The 20,436-nt window shown below is 46.5% G+C and overlaps 1 protein-coding gene across 2 annotated transcripts; it reads right to left on the minus strand.

The window, feature by feature from the left end:
- Window positions 1–294: 294 nt before the first annotated feature.
- GCM1 (glial cells missing transcription factor 1) lies at window positions 295–18,867 on the minus strand. Of its 2 annotated transcripts, none has more exons than XM_084752793.1 (5): window positions 18,787–18,867; window positions 6,745–6,997; window positions 5,609–5,721; window positions 4,457–4,585; window positions 295–2,579 (listed from the first exon to the last, which is right to left on the minus strand). In XM_084752793.1, exons 2-5 carry the CDS (start codon window positions 6,890–6,892, stop codon window positions 1,839–1,841), a joined length of 1,131 nt encoding a protein of 376 aa, XP_084608919.1. In that variant the 5' UTR covers window positions 6,893–6,997; window positions 18,787–18,867; the 3' UTR covers window positions 295–1,838. The 2 variants fall into 2 exon arrangements, with proteins under 2 accessions (XP_084608919.1, XP_084608918.1); XM_084752792.1 differs by lacking the exon at window positions 18,787–18,867 and adding an exon at window positions 16,834–16,916.
- Window positions 18,868–20,436: the final 1,569 nt, after the last annotated feature.

Below are 20,436 nucleotides of genomic sequence, written 5' to 3' on the forward strand. Positions count from 1 at the left end.
ACTCACGTGACCTTCTGAAGGTGTTCCAGCTCTGCCTGCATGTGCATATACAAGCATTTGCAGTGCGGCTCTGCTAGATTAAGTATTTACTTTTCTGCATTTACACCAAAGAATTTGATAGATTCAAACAATGTGAATGACTATGCATGAGGTCTATTTAATTATAACATTAATCACCATGTGCCATTGAAAATGAAGCCACGCGGCCCCTATATGCTCATAAAGGTCCAGTGTTCAGTTGTAACCTAAAATGGCAAAACCCAGAGTAGATACCAGATAATACACCACAACACATAGTGCATATAGAAAACAATATTTTATATATTATGTATAATAATATTTATTTACATATGTCTCTAGAAAATGTCATTAATCTGAGGAGTAGACAGGAAAGCTTTTAGTATTTCAGAGGGCAAGAGCAACAGGAGACAGAATTTATTTTGAATCCTGTGTCATCACATTAGCTATGAATTAAATGAAGAAGATTATTTTGAAAACACTTGCTTACGGCAAGGTTCATTCTAGATTTTGTGTGGAGATACTTTACTGCGAAGTACTTCAGCAGAGACTAGAGACTGACTAGCTAACGAAAGAACAGAGACTCTTTACTTAGATGTTTGGATCTCTGGTGCTGAGCTGAAAGCCCAGTTTGGCACCACGTGCTAAGTTTACATTCCACCATTGTAGCCTTGCCTCTTACCTTTCACAAAGTTTGTTTGACATAGGCTCTCACTATGTGGCCTGGGCTGACCTCGAACTCATAATCTTTCTGCCTCTGGCTGCTGAGTTCTGGGATTACAGGTGTGCGCTGCTAAGCCCAACAAAGCTTTGCTGTTGAAATGTGTTGCTGGGGATCGAACCCAGGGCCTTCGACATGCTAAGCAAGCTCTCAACCATTGAGCCATGGCCTCAGCCCTTCACAAAGACTTTTAAGCAAGAAATTTTCATATATGAACTTGACATTAAGGCATCATAACAGATGAAAATGAATAGAACAGAAGCTTAGCCCTTGTGGAAGGCAAAGTCACTAAGGAGGAGAAAGGGGGAGGGGAGGTGGGTCCCGCTCTCTTCCTGTGTCCGTTTGTTTTCTGTTCTTTATAAATAGGATGAGGTCATGCTTTTTGTTTTGACAAGTCACAAATCTAAAAAACACATTAAAAAATAAAACTAAACAAAATAGTAAATACTTCTTTGGTAAACTATTTATCTCCATGCCTCCACAGCTCTTCTGTCTTCTTTCAGTTTCTTCATTTTTGGCTCCCCAAAAGGCACAGATGAAATGCTGAGGTGACACGTGTAAGACCCTTCAGCCCTTCCATTCAGCCCTGCCGAGGTGTGGAATCTCCAAAGCACATGGACAGCGCATCAGAGAGCATTTCGCCTCTCCACACAAGTGAGCCAGTTTTTGTTTTGCTTTGGTTTTTTTGTTTGTTTGTTTGTTTAAGTTTTTTGTTTGCTTGTTTTCTTTTTCTTTATTTTTTTGAGGGTGGGGTGGGGTGGATGTTGAGACAGGGTTTCTCTGTGTAGCCTTGGCTGTCCTGGAATTCACACTATGTAGACCAGGCTGGCCTTGAACTCATAGAGATCCAACTGCCTCTGCCTCCTGAGTGCTGGGATTAAAGGAATACGCCACCACGCCAGGCACACGTGACTTTCTATTCCTTACTAAGGGTAAGCACACGAACATTGAGGAAAGTGAAAAGGCAGCTTGAGTGAAAACAAAAGCCTTGTCTTCTGCTTGTCACGATCCCAACATTTCTCTGAGGTTATGCTTCGAGACCCGTCTTCGGAGGCCATTCCTCCTTGATTGGGGGAGGGGGGAGGGGGGGAGGTTTGAGTCATCTCAAAGGACAGAGGTTGAGGAGCATTTCATTGTTGAAGTGCTCCAAGCCCATGCGTGCCACCTCCTCATCGAAATCCCACTTGGCTGGCAATGAGTATTGCTGCTGAGGATGAGAACCGTAGGCAAGCAGCAAGGGTTCCTGCTGAGGTGAGGGATACGTGAGGGAAGGCACATAGCTGTTGAAATCCACAGGCACTTTCTCTTCATAAGGCTCGTCGTCGCCTCCGGGATTGGGCCACAAGGGGTGGCCACCAGTTTGGGATGCGGGAGGTTCCAGTGGAAGCTGCTGGGGGAAGTGCTCCAAAGAATTCTGGGAAGGGAAGAAGTCATAGGGCCAGTTGGTCACAGGCAGAGGAGGATAGCTGGGATAGTAGGTGTCGTCATTAGGGTTTCTCCCAAAGGCAACATTTCGGTTCCAGGCTTGCAGATCATCATAATCTGGGTACGCCCCCGGCACAGGAGGCGGAAACTGGTCTTCGCTGCCGTAGAGCCTACTGCCGGAGAACTTGTATTTCTCATAGAGCTTGGTGGCGTCTAAGGTGGAAGTTGGATCTTCCAGCTCAGTGGTTCCCCCCAAATCGTAACTCTTGGGGAAGGATAGGCAATCATTCAGAGAGTTCTGCTGGGGGGCGTTAGCTATTAAAGGTGTGCTGTAGCTGCTGGGCAGTTGGACGCCTTCTTGGAATGACCAAGTTAAAGGTAAACTTCCCTGAGTCGGTATTTCACCTGGGAGAGCCTGGAAGGGGAAATGAAAGCTCGCGTTAATAAGTTAAGCAAATCCACATGGCTACCCCAGGCACCCCTGAGTTATTCTGCAAATATCCCTCGATAAGATTGCCCTCATTCCTTGCATACTTGAACCAAAGGAGCAGCCTCTCTCTCCACAGGCTCCTGGGGACTTGGGAGGAGAGACTGAGCCTTACTCCAGTTGACAACTTTCTGTGCATAGCCCGTCACACTCTGTGGACACACAGCCTCATGCTCAGACATCAGATACCAAACTGTCCTTGCGGGGTGTTTATAAGGGGTGATTTAAAAAAACAACAAACAAACAGACCCTGCACCTTAAATGTATACTAGTCCTGATACAACTCGCAGGGCTATTCCTCACTCCCACGTCTGCCTCTCCCAGACCTGGACTATTCTGGCTCTTAGTGTGAGGGACCTGGGTATTGTTGGCTTTGCTTCTCTCCCTCGGAGACATATCTCTGACCTCCTGGGAACTGCACAGAATAGTACATAAGCTGGCCAATTTCAATTTCTTCACATCAATGGAATAACTATGGTCATGCTCAGTCACAGGAGAAGGACCTGCTGGTAACGGTTACTCTTTATGTAAGCTCTTCCCTCACGAGAGGATCGTCTGAGGGCAGGAGAGAAAGGTTCTGTCCATGCAGAGTGGCTGGGATGTCCTGTGGCTGAGAATGACAAACCAGCTGTACAGACTTGGGGGCTGACAGTTCCCTGCAATGGACTAAATCACAGTTTCTTCTGGATGAGGTACACTTGGAGCTTTAAAATAGGAATTAGAGCCGGGCGTGGTGGTGCACGCCTTTAATCCCAGCACTCGGGAGGCAGAGGCAGGTGATCGCTGTGAGTTCGAGGCCAGCCTGGTCTACAAAGTGAGTCCAGGACGGCCGAGGCTAACACAGAGAGACCCTGTCTTGAAAAACCAAAAAAAAAAAAAAAAAAAAAAAAAAGTAATTAGCATTCCGTCTAACAGATAAAGCTGCTATGCTGTGAGGCCCACAGAGCAATGGGCTTCCTCACGCTTCCTCCACCTCTGAGGAAGCCATCATTAAAAAACAGTGTCACTATGTAGCTCAGGCTGAGTTTTGGTATAGCTCAGTCTCTCAAGAACTGGCATCACATTAAAGATCACCCAGCTTGACAACTGATTATTTAGATCAGGGGTTCTCAACCTGTGGGTCACGACCCCTTTGGGGGCCACATATCAGATATCCTGTATATAAGATATTTACATTACTATTCATAACAGTAGCAAAATTACAGCTATGAAGTAGCAATGGAGTAATTTTAGTTGAAGGTCACTACAACATAATAGAGTCAAAAGAACTATATTAACGATTCGAAGCATTTAGGAAGGTTGAGAACCACTGACTTAGATAAAGTCAGACACATTCAGGGTGGTTGGGCTGCATACCATCTGATTATTTAGACCAATTAAGAAAACAATCTGTCCCCAGGATGTGCGGAAATTCGAAAACAAAAAACAAAACTCCAAAAGCATAAGGCTAATAACATTTTATGAAGACTATTATTTTGATTAATTCTGAATCTACTGGTACTAAGAAGTCGAGTTGCCAAGTATAAGCTGGAAACTGACTGACGCTTCCTTTAAAGGCTCTCAGTGGAGATGCTGAGTGCGTGATTATAGTATAGCAACTGTTTGCAAGCCTGGTTCAAATATGACAAAAGTTAAGAATAGCATCTCAGGTTCAGTTTGCCTAGCAGGTGCCTGCTTGTAGACAGGCCAGATAGAACAGTGTTTGCTTTCATTGGTCTGTAAAAGTCTGGAGCCATCTAGCACGCCCGCTGCAGGGCGTGGGGAAGCCCTGATGCAGGGGCTTGAGCACATTTGGGGCAACTGACCTTAGCTTCAGGGCTCCCCTTGATCCGTAAGGAGCTGGAGGCAGACGCCATATGCACTTTCTTCATTGCCCGTCTGGCCTCGGCTTCTAGCTTGGTTTCCGGCTTGGGATGGTCGTGTTCTCCTTTCGACTTGGGAGGGACAAAGTAGTAAAAAGGAAACAAAAATTAGTAGCTGAATTGCACATCTCAAGGTGTAGCGCTTGTTTTCTGGACTGCCGTCTCTAGTAACCTGGCGTAAGGAAGCGAGGTCGCTGGCTGCAACAGAACCGCTTTCCCAGCCCACTGTGCTCAGCCTGCTCCCGTCCTGTGAGGTCTCTTCCTTATGAGGTCTGTTTCCCCATCATGTCCCCATAGGGTGTACCAGACCCTCTCACTTCATCTTTGGCACCATTCTTACATACGTACTGTTCTTTTTAATCCTGTTTACAGAATAAGAAACTGAGGCCTTGAGAAGGCATGCCGTCTGAATAACCTCCCTTGGTAAGTGGGTGTTGGGGGTTGGGGCAGTGAGCGGGGGTGGGGGGGGTGGGGGGGGGCTGGGCGGCAGCGGGGCGGGAGAGCTTGGGGCTTCCACAACGAGGTGTGAAACATTTAGCCCTTGCGGTGAGTGATTTTAAGTGGCTGGTAGCTGGAGTTCAGCGGCTGTGGGAACAGCTACAGGTCACACAGATTGGTAAATTCTCGGGGCAGGGCTTTGTCTCTGGGACAGCTGTTTGTCAGTCCTCTACCGACTGTCCCGCAACAGAGCCCATTTGTCACCTGTTGACATCTGGACCCTACTAGTGTTTCATATAAAGCTGGCAGAAAGCTGGAGTTCTAAGGAGGAGTCAAGTTGTTTGTTGGATGCAGAGCTAGTGCCGCTGAGTCAGCACTGGTACTCACGCTGGGGTTTGTGGAAAGCTATGAGCCGAATGCTGTCTGCCCTGGTCTACTAGTGCTCAGCTAGGCATCACTTCTGAGGCACTTAGCCTCCCTCGGTTTCCACTGCTTCACCTCTGGCGAAGTAGGGCACCGGGGGCATCTATTTCCTCCAGAAGATGGTCACAGTCTCATGTACCGCTGATTCCCCAATCCCCGATAAAATTCCTCTACAGAGAACACGATAGACGCTGCCACACGAAAGAGAAACAGAGTAAATAACTGAAACCCAACCTGGAAAAATATGAAGCGCCCGTCGTGTCTCCAGAAGTTGGTGACAGGGAAGCCCCCGTGGCCTCGGCAGGGTATGAGCTTCAGTGGCCCATTGCAGTTGGGACAGCATTTCCCTACAGAAGAAGCAATGAAAGTAACCGAATCAGTGCACGCGGGGCTGAGTCTGAGTCAGGGCCGAGCTCCTGGCTTTTGGCTTTGCTTCCAGGATGGTGGAGAGGAACCCTGCACAGGTCCAGGCGCTCCCCTCCGCTGGATCTTCCCCCTGACTGTAGCACTCTGTCTATCAATGACCAACGGGGCTCACACACGGTACAGCCAACAGCTGCCTGACGTGTGGGATTAGTTTACAGGTCAAAGCATTCCGCACCTCCTGCTTGCTTACTAATATTAAATATGCTTTATACAGGAAAAAAAAGTATTTTATTTTATGATTATCAACTCAGATGTAAGGGGCAAAGTCCTATGGGAGAGAGAGAACCCTGCCACTACAACGTCACTAAGTTGTACATGACTGCAAGGAACTCTTGAAGATGCATTACCAGGAAAGAATACAAAGTGCTTTGAGGTGGAAAGTGGGTCAGGCATAGGAAGCCTGGGAGCATTTGTTTACAATCCAACGAGTATGACGGACAGGAACTCGGGCAACTATGGTGTACATCTACTTTTTTTTTTTTTTTTTTGAGGCAGGGTCTCTGTGTGTACCCTTGACTGTCCTGGACTCGCTTTGTAGACCACACCTGCCTCTGACAGTTGAAGGTGAGTTTACAGATTTAGCTGTGCTGTGCCAGTCCCAAAGAATGCATTCACTGGGATTTCTCTTGCCAGGACTCAGGGGCCAGGCAGCAAGTCGGTGACTTAATTTCTCCTGAACTTTCCATGAATCAATCTCTCTCCAAAGAATTCCTTGCAGGCAGACAGGGAGTAAGGAGCTAGGTGACTTCCCCATAGAAAGTTCTCATCAGAATGAAGGCCTTGCCTGCTACAGAACTCCAGTGGGAGGGATTGGCTGGGCGCCTGGGGCATGTCCACCCTGGCTGGAGCATCTAAGTGGCCTCCCAGCCTCCCTTGCTGCCGCCCCCCTCCCTCCCCCCGCCCCCTCCTTCCCCCCCCCCACTCCCGCCCCCAGCCTCACTCACTCTGCTGCTTCTGCCTGGCTTTGTCACAGATGGCGGGTCTCAGGTAGATCTTGCGGCCCTCCTCGGTGGAACAGTCTCGGCTGCACACGACCACCCCCAGGCAAGACTTCTTGAGGATGCGGGAGTTGTGGTTGTTGGTGTTGCGCATGGCCCAGCTGCTCAGGTGGCGCTGTGCGTTCCTGTCCTCGGAGCTGTAGATGTGTTTCACGTAGGAGTCGGGCCACTCTTGGAACCAGTCGGTCTTTTTCACATTCTGACAGAAACGCAAAGATCCTGTTACAGCCTCATCCAGAAAAACCCACCTGTCCGCCTCTGTCGAGTTGATAGATGTAAAACGGATTTGGACTACAGGGGCAGAGCAAGAGGCATTACCTGAATTTAATCCTGGTGGTAGAATCTGTGAGCACAAACTGTGATTCACAACTTCCTGATGCTGTGACCCTTTAATATGGCGACCCCCTGTGACCTTTTAATATGGTCCCTCATGTGGCGACCCCCTCCACCCATGAAATTATTTTTGTTGCTACTTCATAACTGTAATTTTGCTACTGTTATGAATCATAATGTTAATAATATCTGTGTTTCCCACCCCCCCATGGCCTTAGTTAGGCAACCCCTGTGAAATGGTCCTTCGACACCCCAAAAGGGTTGGGACCCACAGGTTGAGAATCAACCCGCACAGTGCACTAGCAGTAAAGCATCTTCTGTGCCTGTCGAGCATTTGGTTGCTGCCCTTCTGAATTCTGCTGTTTCTCCAGCCCTTGGTGATACCAGTAATAGCCATTTCTCAGAGTTTTTTGAGTGAAGTAAAGTTACGTAACAGCTACGGGAAGCGAGATGCCTCACACCACACCGGTTACCATCTCGGGAACCACAAAGTCACCAGAGATAAGCACTTCAGAGCTCTGGCTCAAAAGATGTCTACAAACTCACTTTCCCCTCCAAGGACGGTTTCCTTGTTTTTCCTCTACACCTCAGACATGCACAGGACTCACACTGAGTGTGTGTGTGCTTGCCCCCGTACTACCCTAGTCCCTGCGTGTGAGCATCTGACTGGACTCTGCTGGCCAAGGTCAAAGCTGTGGTTCAGTTGGTCTCAAGTTCCGAGGCAGCAAGTGAACCGTCTCTAGAGGCTGCTTAACAGTGTGTGCCAGAGGTGGCTACCCCACACACTGCCAAAACAGTTGCCGTAGCCGACTTCTTGTGACATTTTGAGCCACAATAAAGATCATTCTTTAAGGTCCTTGAGCTTAAGTTACTTTGTTTTCTGTTCTGTTTCTGCATGTGGAAAATAGGGCTGGTGAGACCCTCCTACTGCAGGAGTTCTGAGGCTTAATTGTGCATGTAACATGTTTGCCACAGCACCTAGCCAGCTGTGAGCTGTAAATAAAGGAGCCACTGGGTGTGGCTCATTTTCCCAGGCTTCACAATGGTGACAGATGCATCATGGGACAGATCCCGATTAGCCCTTACAATGAGAGAGAGCTAGCCTAGTTTAGCTCTGGGCCTATCCTCATGACTCTCAGAGACCTGACATAAAAACAAGAACAGTTTCCATTAAGACATTCTCAAAAGTCAAGGTAGAAGATTCTGGAAAAATCAGAAACAGAGATCAAGGGACCGATCCTTTGCTTTCCCAACTAGAATATACAACACAGAATATTAACTAGCAAAGCCAAAGGATGTCTCAAGACAAACATCAGTGTCAGGATGGATGAGGATCCCCTGGGTTACAATTCTGCCCCCCACCCCCACCCCCACCCCCAAGGAAGAGGATAAATCAAGGCGTGTGTTGCTGGAGGCGCCCCCTGCAGGCCAGCAGGCCAGCTGCAGTTCTTCCCCACTGGGCAGCACAGCCAGGGAAGATGCCCAACTGTTTGCTTTTACTATCATTCTCTCTCCTACTAGATAACTTGGCAACTGCGACCTTAAATGGCTCCGTGTCCACGTGAGAACCCACTAAAACCTCAGCACCCAGCTTCTCTCCCTTTTCCCTGCTGACTGAAATTCAAATCATTGCTTTCTAGCATTCTCTTACAGAAAAGCATAGAAGAGTATTTTACTTTAAAAAAAAAAAGATTTATTTTAGTTTTTGATTTTGTGTTTGTGTGGAGACAGGTGTGTGCGCGTGAGTGCAGGTACCCGGTGTGGGTGCTGGGAGCTGAACTCCAGCCCTCTGCAAGAGCTGTAAGCTCTCTTAATATCTGAGCCAGCTCTCCAGCTCCAAGTATGCTACCTTTGAAATACTTAAAATGAAGATTATAACACTAAGATGTATGTTTACCTTTAATCGTTTGAACTATAAAGAATTGGTGCATTTAACCAGGCACAGGTGGCACACATCTTTAATCCCAGCATTCGGGGAGGCAGAGGCAGACGGATCTGTGAGTTCGAGGCCAGCCTGGTCTACAAAGTGAGTCCAGGACAGCCAAGCTACATAGAGAAACCGTGTCTTGAATCCTAGCATCCCCCTGACCCCCCCAAAAAGGGCTGGTGGATCTGTATTATTCTAATATGGCACACAGGTATCAAAATAGGAGAGACAAGGTGGGGCATTTAGAGGAAAGCATCGGTTTCTATGTGAGTTCTCCACCTATCCACGCCCAGCCTAGCTGGTCAGAACTACAAATCCCATGAGCCAAGAGGAGTGAAATGTCTCGGTGAGAGGCCCTCTGATGTTCTGACCAGAGCTAAGATTTCACATACATGGAGGAAAATGTGACCCTCAACACCTTTGAAAATATTTCTTCTCAAATGACCTCCCCTGACACCCGGGTTCCCCAGTTCCATTAGCAAGGTAACAGTGTGTAAAGTGAGGAAACTACTAGAAGGAAGTGTGAACACGTGCTCTTGTCTTGGCTATTGTTTTTTTATTCTGTCATTTGCCTGGACATTCAGTGGAATCCTTGGCAACTTTTTGTATTATAATGTGTGTGTGTGGGGGGGGGGAAGAGGGCTGGATTCCGCTGTTCCAAATGTCCAAGGACCAAGGAAGCAAGAGACAGCATTTCTGAAAGCCCTTATAATCCACCATCAGAAAGGCAGTTTTAAAGCCAAGAATGCTGCTTCTTCACCTTGCTAGCAATTTCCAGAAAATGTCCCCCTCCTTTCAGAACCTTTGTTAATTTAATTTCTAACTTTTCATAAAACACTTTCTTCTTTTTAGACACTTTGTTTACTTTAATTTCTAACTTTTCATGAGTAACTCTTTGATTTTGCTCTTGGTTAAGAAGTTTATAATTGAAAGGGAACATCCTTAAGTTTTCCAACACACCACATCTAACACATTTATATTTTATCATCTCCCGGGGAGCATCATTAGGAATGTAATTGATATGTCTATGACTTCTCTGTGTAATGTAATCCTATAATTTACTCAGGTAAATTTTCAGATGTTGTATGAAAACACAGGGCACTCTTTATATGACCTTCATTTTAATTTAATTTAGTCACTTGAGGTTTTAATAGACTATCATAAAATTATACATTGCTATCATACAAAACTAATAAAATTAAATTCTTAAATAAGGTATCAAAACACTCACATTATGAGCTAGTAGAGGTGGGTTTTGCCTATAATTCTAGCATTTGGGAGGCAGAGGCATACGGATTGCTTTCAAGCCAAAGCCAGCTGGGTTACAGTGTGAGACCCTCTCAAAAAATAAAAAGAAAGAAAGAAAAAAGAAAAGGAAAAAAACACACCCAAAAATGTTATATCATGTTATTACATTAAAATTCATTCTCCTTCTTAGTATATTCTACTCTTGTATAAAGCAATTGTCTTCCAGCATACATAGCTTATTTGTGGGAAGCCGTGCTAAATTCTGCCATGTCAGAAATCCCGTGCTTAGGCTACACGCAGTGACCTTCCAGTTGCTGAGCTTTGCCTGAGGAGCAGGTCTTTGTGTTCCAGACCATCCTTGGACTATTTACCTTTGAAAGAAGTAGCGAAGTCCCTACTGAGAAACACTTGGAGGGTTAAGGAAATCCTTTCAGAGAGCTGCTCAGTAATAGGAAGCTCTTACAGGGAGCTATTCAGGCTACTGTGTTCTTCTTGCCTTGGCAGCTAGGGAGAGAGGGATCAGAATAGATCCTATTGACTTTACTATATAGTCTTATTATCCACATTAAAGAGAGTCTTGATCAGAATTTTCCAGATCTGACTTGTTACTTCTGGCATCTCTGTACCCCACTTTCAATCCCCACTCCCTCTTTCAGGTGAACCCTTATTAACCCTTTACAGTAAGTATTGCCAAATAAAATAAGGGCATCAAACACACAGAGGCTCATCTAGCCCAAGTTAGCTTTAGAATCACTGTGTGGCTACAGCTGGCCTTATACTAGGATCACAGGAATAGAACACCACACCCAGCTTGTCAAACAGACACCTGTTACTTCCTAAAACCAAAACAAAAAGATGACAGGTGTGGTGGCACACGCAGAGGCAGAAGTAGGCAGATCTCTGAGTTCACTGCCATCCTGGTCTCCATAGCAAGTTCCAGGCCAGCCAAGCTACATATAGTAAAACCCTACAACAACAACAACAACAACAACAACAACAAAGGAAACAAAATATATTGTCATTTTGACCCTACAGACAACATTTTGGAATGAAGCTGCCTCTTCTGGGTCAGATGGGATTCTAAATGCCCTCAGGAGTCAACAAAGGCCTCTGCATAAAAAAATCGCTCTTTGGTGTAATCCTACTGTTACCACCTTAAGGGATGACGTTCCACAGTGCTAGATTAAGTTTCTCTCTTTCTGTCACCACCTTCCTCTCTCTTTTCTCTTCTCCCTTTGCCATCCTACTACCAAAGCCAAGGATGTGTGATGGGTGAGAGTCTATCATTATAGATGCAGGAATGTCCCCACAGCCATCACAGCCGGGGTGAAGAAGAACCCAGATCTGATAACAAGGCTTCTGATAATCATGGGTGTCCACACAGGTGGAGCTGCCCCAGCAGGACAGGTTGGAGGTGGGCAGAGAGGGTCAGGCTATAGAGGTCTGCATGAGAAACAGCAGGACCTAGCCGGGCAGGACAGTAGTAATTGATGAAGAATACTGGTTGCCTGTTACCTCTGCAGCCCTCAAAAACCTGATTGATTGCGATCCCATGCAGGCACCTCAACCCACAGAGAATCTGGACAGCACAATTTGGGACTTATTCTCTGTGGAGGCAGAAGAAATCTGGCTGCCTAAAATCTTCATCCCTTCATATTGGAGCTATAGCCCCTTCATATCATTTTTGTTGTTCTTGTTTTGGTTTTTTGTTTGTTTGTTTGTTTGATTGATTTTTTTTTGCTTGCTTGTTTGCTTTTGTTTTGGTTTTTTTTGTTTTTTTTTTTCCCAGACAGAGTTTCTCTGTGTAGCCTTGGCTGTCCTGGACTCACTTTGTAGACCAGGTTGGCTTCGAACTGACAGAGATCTGCCTGCCTCTGCCTTCTGAGAGTTGGGACTAAAGGCGTGTGCCACCACGCCAGGCTTGCCTCTTTACTGTGTTAAAGAATGTTTCCCCCCCTGTGGAGAACTGAAGCCTTGGAACTGGGTGGGCAGTTTAGCTCAGTGACAGAGCACTTAACTAGTGTGTGTGGAGCTCTGCGTTCACTGCAAATCAAAGCAAAATTAGCTGGTGCTGTGACTGTTATCGTCATCTCAGCTAGGGGGAAAGCAAGAGGATCTTGAATTTGTATCCTGAGCTACAGGGTGAATTCAAGTCCAGGCTGAGCTACATTGTAAGACCTGGCCTCAAAAATAAAAACAAAAAACACAAACAAACAGCCCCCCCCTCAAAAACAAAAAACAAAAAACAAAAAACAAAACCCCAAACCAAAAGAACAACAAAAACTCAACATCAACAGAACAACCCGATTGGAGCTGTGTGAGTAAACGTTTTAGTGTAGTTGTAGCCATGCGTTTTGACCTGACAACTGCCTAGTGCTTAGGAATAAAATGGTGAGGTGTCTGTGATGTTACAGGAACAGCCTCTCTTCAGATTAGGAAAACCAGCTGTTGTGAGGACAGTGGGTGGTCCCTTCTTAATGAAACGAATATTGTTTAGTACAAAAGGGCATTGAGTGTCTCCCCAATTTTCAACCAAAAAGGAAACAAAAAACTGTTGCAAGATTGTCTTCCATCTGTCACAGTCTGCGGGAAGGGTGTAGGACTCTCTGACGTTTGTAATCCACATTTCAAGTGAAAGCAGGACAAAACCAGCACCAGGTATTTGCTGCTTGGATTAAATTTGCAGGTGCATATGTAACTTAAGGGTAATAGAACAGGAAAGCGCCGCTGTCATAACACACTGGCCTAGAGCAAGACAAGAAGACTTCCATCCATGACTGTGACGTCAAGCGCCTGTGCTTTGGGACAAACGCCATAGTGAGTGTATTAGGAAAAATGGAAAGCTGGGTGTGTGGGCTCACAACAGTGACCCCAGCACCCAGGAAGCAGAAGCCACCAGTTTGAGGCTAACCTGGTCTGCAAACTCAACTCCAGACCAGCTAGATAAAGCTATACAGTTTCAATTAGACGGGAGACCGAGGCAGTAGGGTTTCTATGAGTTCAAGGCCAACCTGCGCTACATAGTGAACTGTAGCCCATTCCAGGCTACAGAGTGAGATCCTGTCTCAAAAACCCAAACAAATAGAGCTGGAGAGATAGTTGAATGGTGAAGAGCGCTGGCTGCTCTTCCAGAGGAAATAGGTTCAACTCCCAGAGCACCCACATGGCAGCTCACTACTGTCTGTAGCTCCAGTTCCAGAGAATCTAATGCCCTTTTTTGGCCTTGAGAGTACCAGGCATGTGCATACTTCACAGACATACACACAGGCAAAACAGTCATATACATAAAAGAAAGAGAAAGAAAGAAGCCTGGATGAATGAATGAATGAATGCATGCATGAACACATGAATGAATGAATGAATGAATGAATGCATGAATGAATGAATGAAACTACCCACCAGGCTCAGACTGACAATTCCAAAATCCTTGACTATCAGAATCAAGGTGCAGAAGAGACCACTGCATGCAGCAGCAGCATTTTGAGAGGGAAAAAAAATTTAGGGAGAGACAGATAATTCTCAGAGGCCCTATAGGTAGGTACAGCAGGCACCCATGTCCAGGGCCTGTGTCTCCAGGTCCCGAGCTTCTCACTGGGTACCCCTCTCTCTGCCTTCAGGTGGCTCCAAACCATCCAAGTCCTACTGTTGAAATTTTTTCCAAGACCTTTCATTTTTCTCACCTTCACTGGTTGTAGATATGATTCCAGGGTTCGCTCAAACCCAGATCAGAATGGGGTCATGTCTGCTCAGGCCATACTAAAGGATGCTTGCATTTTTAATTACGCCCCTGAGTTTTACAAGCTGAAGAGCTTTATTTTTATTTATTTATTTATTTTTTGGTAAACAACCTTTTGCCTGTCCACTGACTATAAAGGGTTTGTTTCCAGCGTGTGCCTGTTTGCCATGGACTCTTCTGTGCGGTGGCCTAAGGAGTCAAGAGTGTCTTGGAGTTTGGCAGTTCAGGCTAAATCAAGATCTTCTGGGTCCTGTGTTTCCCTGCAGGGAGGCTGTTCTTCCTCTTTATGTTTATGTTTGTGGAGCTGATGACCAATATGGCCAGCCCTGGCTTTGTGGTAATTCCCTATCTCTGTCTCCACACCTGCAAACATGCATGTCAGTACAAAGGGGTGCCTTGCAAACATGCATGTCAGGACACAGGGGTGCCCTGCAAACATGCATGTCAGTATACAGGGGTGCCTTGCAAACATGCATGTCAGGACACAGGGGTGCCTTGCAAACATGCATGTCAGTACACAGGAGTGCCTTACAAATATGCATGCCAATACACAGGGGTGCCCTGCAAACATACATGTCAGTACACAGGGGTGCTCTGCAAACATACATGTCAGTACACAGGGGTGCCCTGCAAACATGCATGTCAGTACACAGGGGTGCCTTGCAAACATGCATGTCAGTACACAGGGGTGCCCTGCAAACATGCATGTCAGTACACAGGGGTGCCCTGCAAACATACATGTCAGTACAACAGAGGTACCTTGCAAACATGCATGTCAGTACACAGATGCTTTGCAAACATGCATGTCAGTACACAGGGGTGCTCTGCAAACATACATGTCAGTACAACAGGGGTGCCTTGCAAACATGCATGTCAGTACACAGATGCTTTGCAAACATGCATGCCAGTGCACAGGGGTGCCTTGTAAACATGCATGTCAGTACACAGGGGTGCCTTGCAAACATGCATGTCAGTACACAGGGGTGCCTTGCCCCCAGTTTCAAGTTCTTGCATATCTGTTGACCTCAGCCATAAGAATTCTCTCTAGCTCCGAGAGTGCAAGCATGAAATTTAAAATAGGGATAAATATGGTCACTGAGCCAACAGCAATTAAAATTTACTCTAAGTCAGGCGTGGTGGCACACGCCTTTAATCTTTGCACTCGGGAGGCAGAGGCAGGTGGATCTCTGTGAGTTTGAGGCCAGCCTGGTCTACAAATAAAGTCCAGGACAGGCAAGGCTACACAGAGAAACCCTGTCTCAAAAAACAAACAAAACAAAACAGAACAGATTTACTCTAATGCTTTCCTAAAACAGCTATAGCAATCGCAGTATAATCAAGAGCAACTGTCAACCTGAGTCCTGAAAATGGATATTTGTCTGGACTTGTATGGAATATTTGCTACCTCGAATGAGTGAATGGGTGTATTTTCTGTCTCCTAGCTTTCTCTACACCCACCAAAGAGAAACTGAGGGAAAGCAGAGGAACATGAGCAAGTGTCAGTTAGAGTGAGGACACAGAAAGGTCAGAGGCCGAGGCGGGAACCCCGACCCTTCTGCCTGGCTTGTTCCCCAAGACCAGACAGACTGATCAATTGTTTCAATACTTGATACTAGTGGACTCCAGGCTTACTGTTCACAGCCACCTTTTCAAACAATGTCCAGTAAACGTATCTTCAGACACCCATAAATACGATAGGACGGGAATGATAGAAGCAGAAACTCGGCCTTAACTAATGCCTTTTGTCAAATTAGAGTTGCTAGTTGAGCCTGTGACCCCAGCACTTGGGAGGTGAAAACAAGAAGATTGTGAGTTCAAGGCAGGTTTGAGCTCATTTGTGGATTTTTCTTTCTTTCTTTTCTTTTCCTTTTTATGTTTTTGTTTGTTTGTTTTTGTTGTTGTTGTTTTGCTTTTGGTTTTTTGAGACAGAGTTTCTCTGTGTAGCCCTGGCTGTCTTGGATTTCCCTTTGTAGACCAGGCTGGCCTTGAACTCACAGAGATCCACCTGCCTCTGCCTCCTGAGTGCTGGGGTAGGTTCTTATTGTTGTTGTTGTTGTTGTGAGACAGGGTTTCTCTGTGTAGCCTTGGCTGTCCTGGACTTACTCTGTAAACCAGGCTGGCCTTGAACTTGCAGAATCGCCTGCTTCTGCCTCCAAGAGTGCTGGGATTACAGACATGCGCTACCATGCCCAATGGCTCCTTTGGAGATTCAAGGCAGCTTGGGTTGCTGAATAAGACCTTCTTCCCCTCCCTCCCTCCCTCCCTCCCTCCTTCCCTCTCTCCCTCCCTCCCTCCTTCCCTCCCTCCGTCTCCCCTTCTCTCTCTCAGGAGGCCAAAGACAGTATGAAAAGCAGAGCACTCCTGAGTAGAGTAGAAGCCACCCAGTGAGCCCACAGATGGTTTTTCTGCCCATCCCTCAAGAGCAGGCTGAGGGGCCCAGGGCCCTGCTGTTCAGACAGTCCAGCTTCAGGGCTAACTGCTGAAAACACTATGGCAAAGAAGGTGCTACAGCGTCTTATGTGTTATGAGGAATCAATCCACTGGCAAGTATTGTGAACTGAGTGCTAAATTGAGTGAGCCAGCTTTGAAAGGGAAGAAGCGATGCTGACTTTGTCTCTGACTGTGCCTGGGGTATCTGTAAAATAAAGAGGCACTCAAATCCTAGGCCTTTTATCTCCCCTTGAACCACCTGTGTGGCTGAAGCTCTGCCGTAGTTCACCTGGCTAGGATCTGGCCTGTTAGCAGTCCGGCTTCACAGCCACACGCTGGGGACAGTCCTGCAAGCACATACCTGCGGCAGTTTCATGTCATTAATATCCCAGCTCAGTATCTCTTTGTCTTCAGGATCAAAGTCGTCCAGCTCCATGATAAGGTCGAGCCAACACAGGCTTTCCTCGACTCAACTTCTTAGAGACGTGCCGGAGAGTGCTCACGCTCAAAAGAGGCAATCAGCTCCCCCCGGGGGCTTGTTTTCCAGAGCTAAGAAAATAAAGTGATAGTAGTAACGCTGGTGATCTAAGAGATTAAAAACTATGAAGCCAGATGTGGTGGCTCACACCCCAGAGACTGAGGCCTGGGAGACCGTCAGGAGTTCAGGGCCAGCCTGAGTTACAGTGTGAGACTGTATCAAAAGAGAGGGTAGGGTGCTTTAGCAGGGAAAGGCGCTTGATAGCAAGACTGAAGATTTGAGTTCAGCCCCTGGAACCCACATGGCAGAAAGAGAAAACCAATTCCCACAAGTTGCCCTCTGACCTCTCTGCATAGGCAACACACACACACACACACACACACACACACACACACACACACACATAAAAAGGAGAAGAAAAGAAGAGGACAAGCAAAGTAAAACAATACAAAAAGAATCTATTTATCACCCGTCTGCTAGAAATAGAAGTCTCATTGACATTTTTTTTGCGAGCACCAGCTGCTAATGAAAAACAAACTGGAGAAGCCACTAGCGCTTGCTACGATAGGCTTGTTATAGGTTACAAGGCCCTGGTCTCTACTTTTATCCTCAAGTCTGTTTCTTTCCTCATTGCTAGACTTGGTTTATAGGAGCCTTAAGAGCCATTATTACCTGGGGCCAATAGCTTAGACCTATTTCTTTTATTTTTGTTGTTTTTTGTTTTGTTTTGTTTTGTTTGTTTGTTTTTTGGTTTTTTTTCGAGACAGAGTTTCTCTGTGTAGCCTTGGCTGTCCTGGACTCGCTTTGTAGACCAGGCTAGCCTCGAACTCACAGCGATCCACCTGCCTCTGCCTCCCGAGTGCTGGGATTAAAGACGTGCGCCACCACGCCCAGTTTAGACCTATTTCTACATAGATTATGTAAATTTACCTAAAGAGACACAGCAATCTAGATCAACGAATATGTTCATGGTTAAGTCCCATGTACTGTCCGTTATCTTTTCAAGATTAGATGCAACCCTGCGGTAACAGCTCCGCCCAGCCCCGCCAAAACCCCACGAAGTCCCTTGCCCCGTACAAACCCTGGCATTTGAGAGGGTCATTCTCTGTGCCAAGGTGTTTGTGGTGCTGGAGATAGACACTGGGTGAACGGCTGAGGCACTGCCACAGCCACAGCTCATCCCCTGTAACATCTAAGTAAACTTCTGTGTTTAGGAAATAATTATTGAGCTGCTGAAAAAAAAAAAACCAAAAACCCAAAACGGTTGACACCCTAATTCAGACAGTTTAGGTGACAAGTGCAGAAAATGTAAATATTAAAGTCACAGCCTCAACTGTAACTCTGCCACCCAGGGGTCCTTCTAGTGAGTTAGAGCCACACCACACTTTGCACAGAAGAGATTAAAAACAACAGCAACAACAGCAACAACAAACCTTTGAAAACAAGATTTACATCGTGAGAACCTAAAAACGCTGTTCTTAGCCGAGGTTACACACTTGCTTTTAAATTAAGAGAATGGGAATAAAAATCTTTACTCTAAAAAATTACCGTAATTTTTAAGAATTTAAATAAACTTTTCCCTGTCAATCACGTTGATGAAGTGAGGATTAAGAGCAAAACACGGGGCCGGGGGAAACCGCTTTTATTCCGCACATAAGTAAACTCAATCTTTCCCCAGGATTAAAAGCAAGCAAGCAAGCAAGCAAACAAACAAACAACAAAACAAAAAAAACCCCAAACAACTAAATTTGTCAAGGTTTTCTTTTCTCTAAGTGTTGCTTAACGTTCATCGCCTTTACAGCCCATGAAGTAGAGCAAATAAAGCTGTGTACTTACACTTTCTATCCTAGGCGCTCCTGAGTCCCTTCCCTTGGGCTTCCTGTCCAGGTGTCATACAAGTGTCAGCTCTGGCTCAGGTCCTGCAAGGTCTGGTCATTTCTGAGTTGGACGCTGTTCCCTAATCCAGGTCAGGGTACAGTATGCTAATGACTTTGGCAACCGTCCAATCAAAATCAAGATGCTTTCAGCTCAGGGACAGGTAGGAGCGGCCTTGCTCCTCTTCTCAGGGTGCCAGCCATGTGATGAATTCTCTGTGGCGCGTTTCTGAACTTTCCCCTCCTTGATGTTAAGAGAACGTCACACTTAAAAAGGGACGATACTTTCACAGGTCGAATCCAAGAGGGACGGGATCACAGTAGACATGTTCCCCTCCCCCTCCCCACCATTTATCCTGCCCGGGTGTGAGACAGAAGGCAGACACACACAGAGATACATCAGTGTGATGGTGGGAGTTAACAGCCCCTAACCCAGAAACACTGACGGCCAGCCCACCACGCTGATTGTCAGTGCCTCAGTCCTTGTAGTTAATAATGTCCTCGGCGGGTTCTCCCCTCTAGGGATCTCAGGACCGCGGGTCTGCTCAGCTCCTCTGCTGGGTTCCGGGTGGGTCTGCTGTGTTCTGGGGGGTACAAAGGAGAGTCAAGGGCAGGAAGAAGTTCTGTGTAGCTCAGGGTGATGGCACAGGGCTGTAATTCCAGGACTCGGAAGGCAAACAGAGAGTGTCTCTGCAAGTTCAAGGCCAGCCTGGGCCACACTCTAGAGGATCTTCCTCCACTTCTGCTGCCTAAATCGTATCCATCTTTCAGGAGCTCTGACATGCCCGTCTGACACCTTTCCATACTGTTCTAAAACACTGTCCATTTCTAAGGCATTCCAGAACCCTTGACTACATCATGTAGTACCAACATTTTTTTTCCTAGTTACAAAATGAAGTCACCATCTTTTTTTCTTTCTTTCTTTCTTTTCTTTTTTTTTTTTTTTTGGTCATTGTTGCTACTTCATATTGAAATCTTTCAGAGAGGCCCACTGCTGCATTTTGGTCACGTACTTTCAGACTCTCGCATCAAATGTAGATATTGCTCGCTTAATTATAATCCCGTTCGTGGGATTGCCTCTCCTTGTTGAAGTGGATCTGTCCTGGCTTCCCAGGTAGGGAAGCACCTCGCTGAGGTTGCTTCCTCCTTTTCTTCACAGGAAGCCTTGCTGGGTTCCAGCTGCAGTGCCAGAGCCATGCTCGCCCCAAGCACCGGTCCTTCCTGGTGACATCAGAGCGATTTCCTTATTCCAAGGCTGAGAGATCTCAGGCTTGCCGAATCCTGACCTCTGCTTACTGGCTTTGTTAATTCTCTGGGTTTGTTTGTTAGCTGGTTTGTTTTGAGATGGGAGTGCCTCGTAGAGACCAGGCTGGTCTCAAACTTCCTATGAGGCAGAAGCTCACTTTAAACTCTGGTCCTCCTTGCCTCTGCCTCCCGTCCGTTAGGATTACAGGGAGCGACTGGTGACAGCGATAACCGTAGCACCTTCCCTTGCCTGGGCTCTTATGATGAGTCAGATGCCGTGCTTGGTGTTTTCCTGAACGGCATTTGATACTCACAGCATCCCTACCACCTAGTATCCCTTCTCCCCAGGCACGAGCCCTCTGCTCAG

Source organism: Acomys minous, assembly GCF_964271855.1.
Source record: "Acomys minous genome assembly, chromosome: 13".
Lineage (NCBI taxonomy): Eukaryota > Metazoa > Chordata > Mammalia > Rodentia > Muridae > Acomys > Acomys minous.

Coding starts and splice junctions, on each gene's coding strand:
- GCM1 (XM_084752792.1), bottom strand. CDS start 16,908: ATGGAGCTGGACGACTTTGATCCTGAAGACAAAGAGATACTGAGCTGG. Junction 5,722..6,744: donor AGCCAGGCAGAAGCAGCAGA/GTGAGTGAGGCT, acceptor CTTCTTCTGTAG/GGAAATGCTGTCCCAACTGC. Junction 2,580..4,456: donor AGGGGAGCCCTGAAGCTAAG/GTCAGTTGCCCC, acceptor TTCCCCTTCCAG/GCTCTCCCAGGTGAAATACC.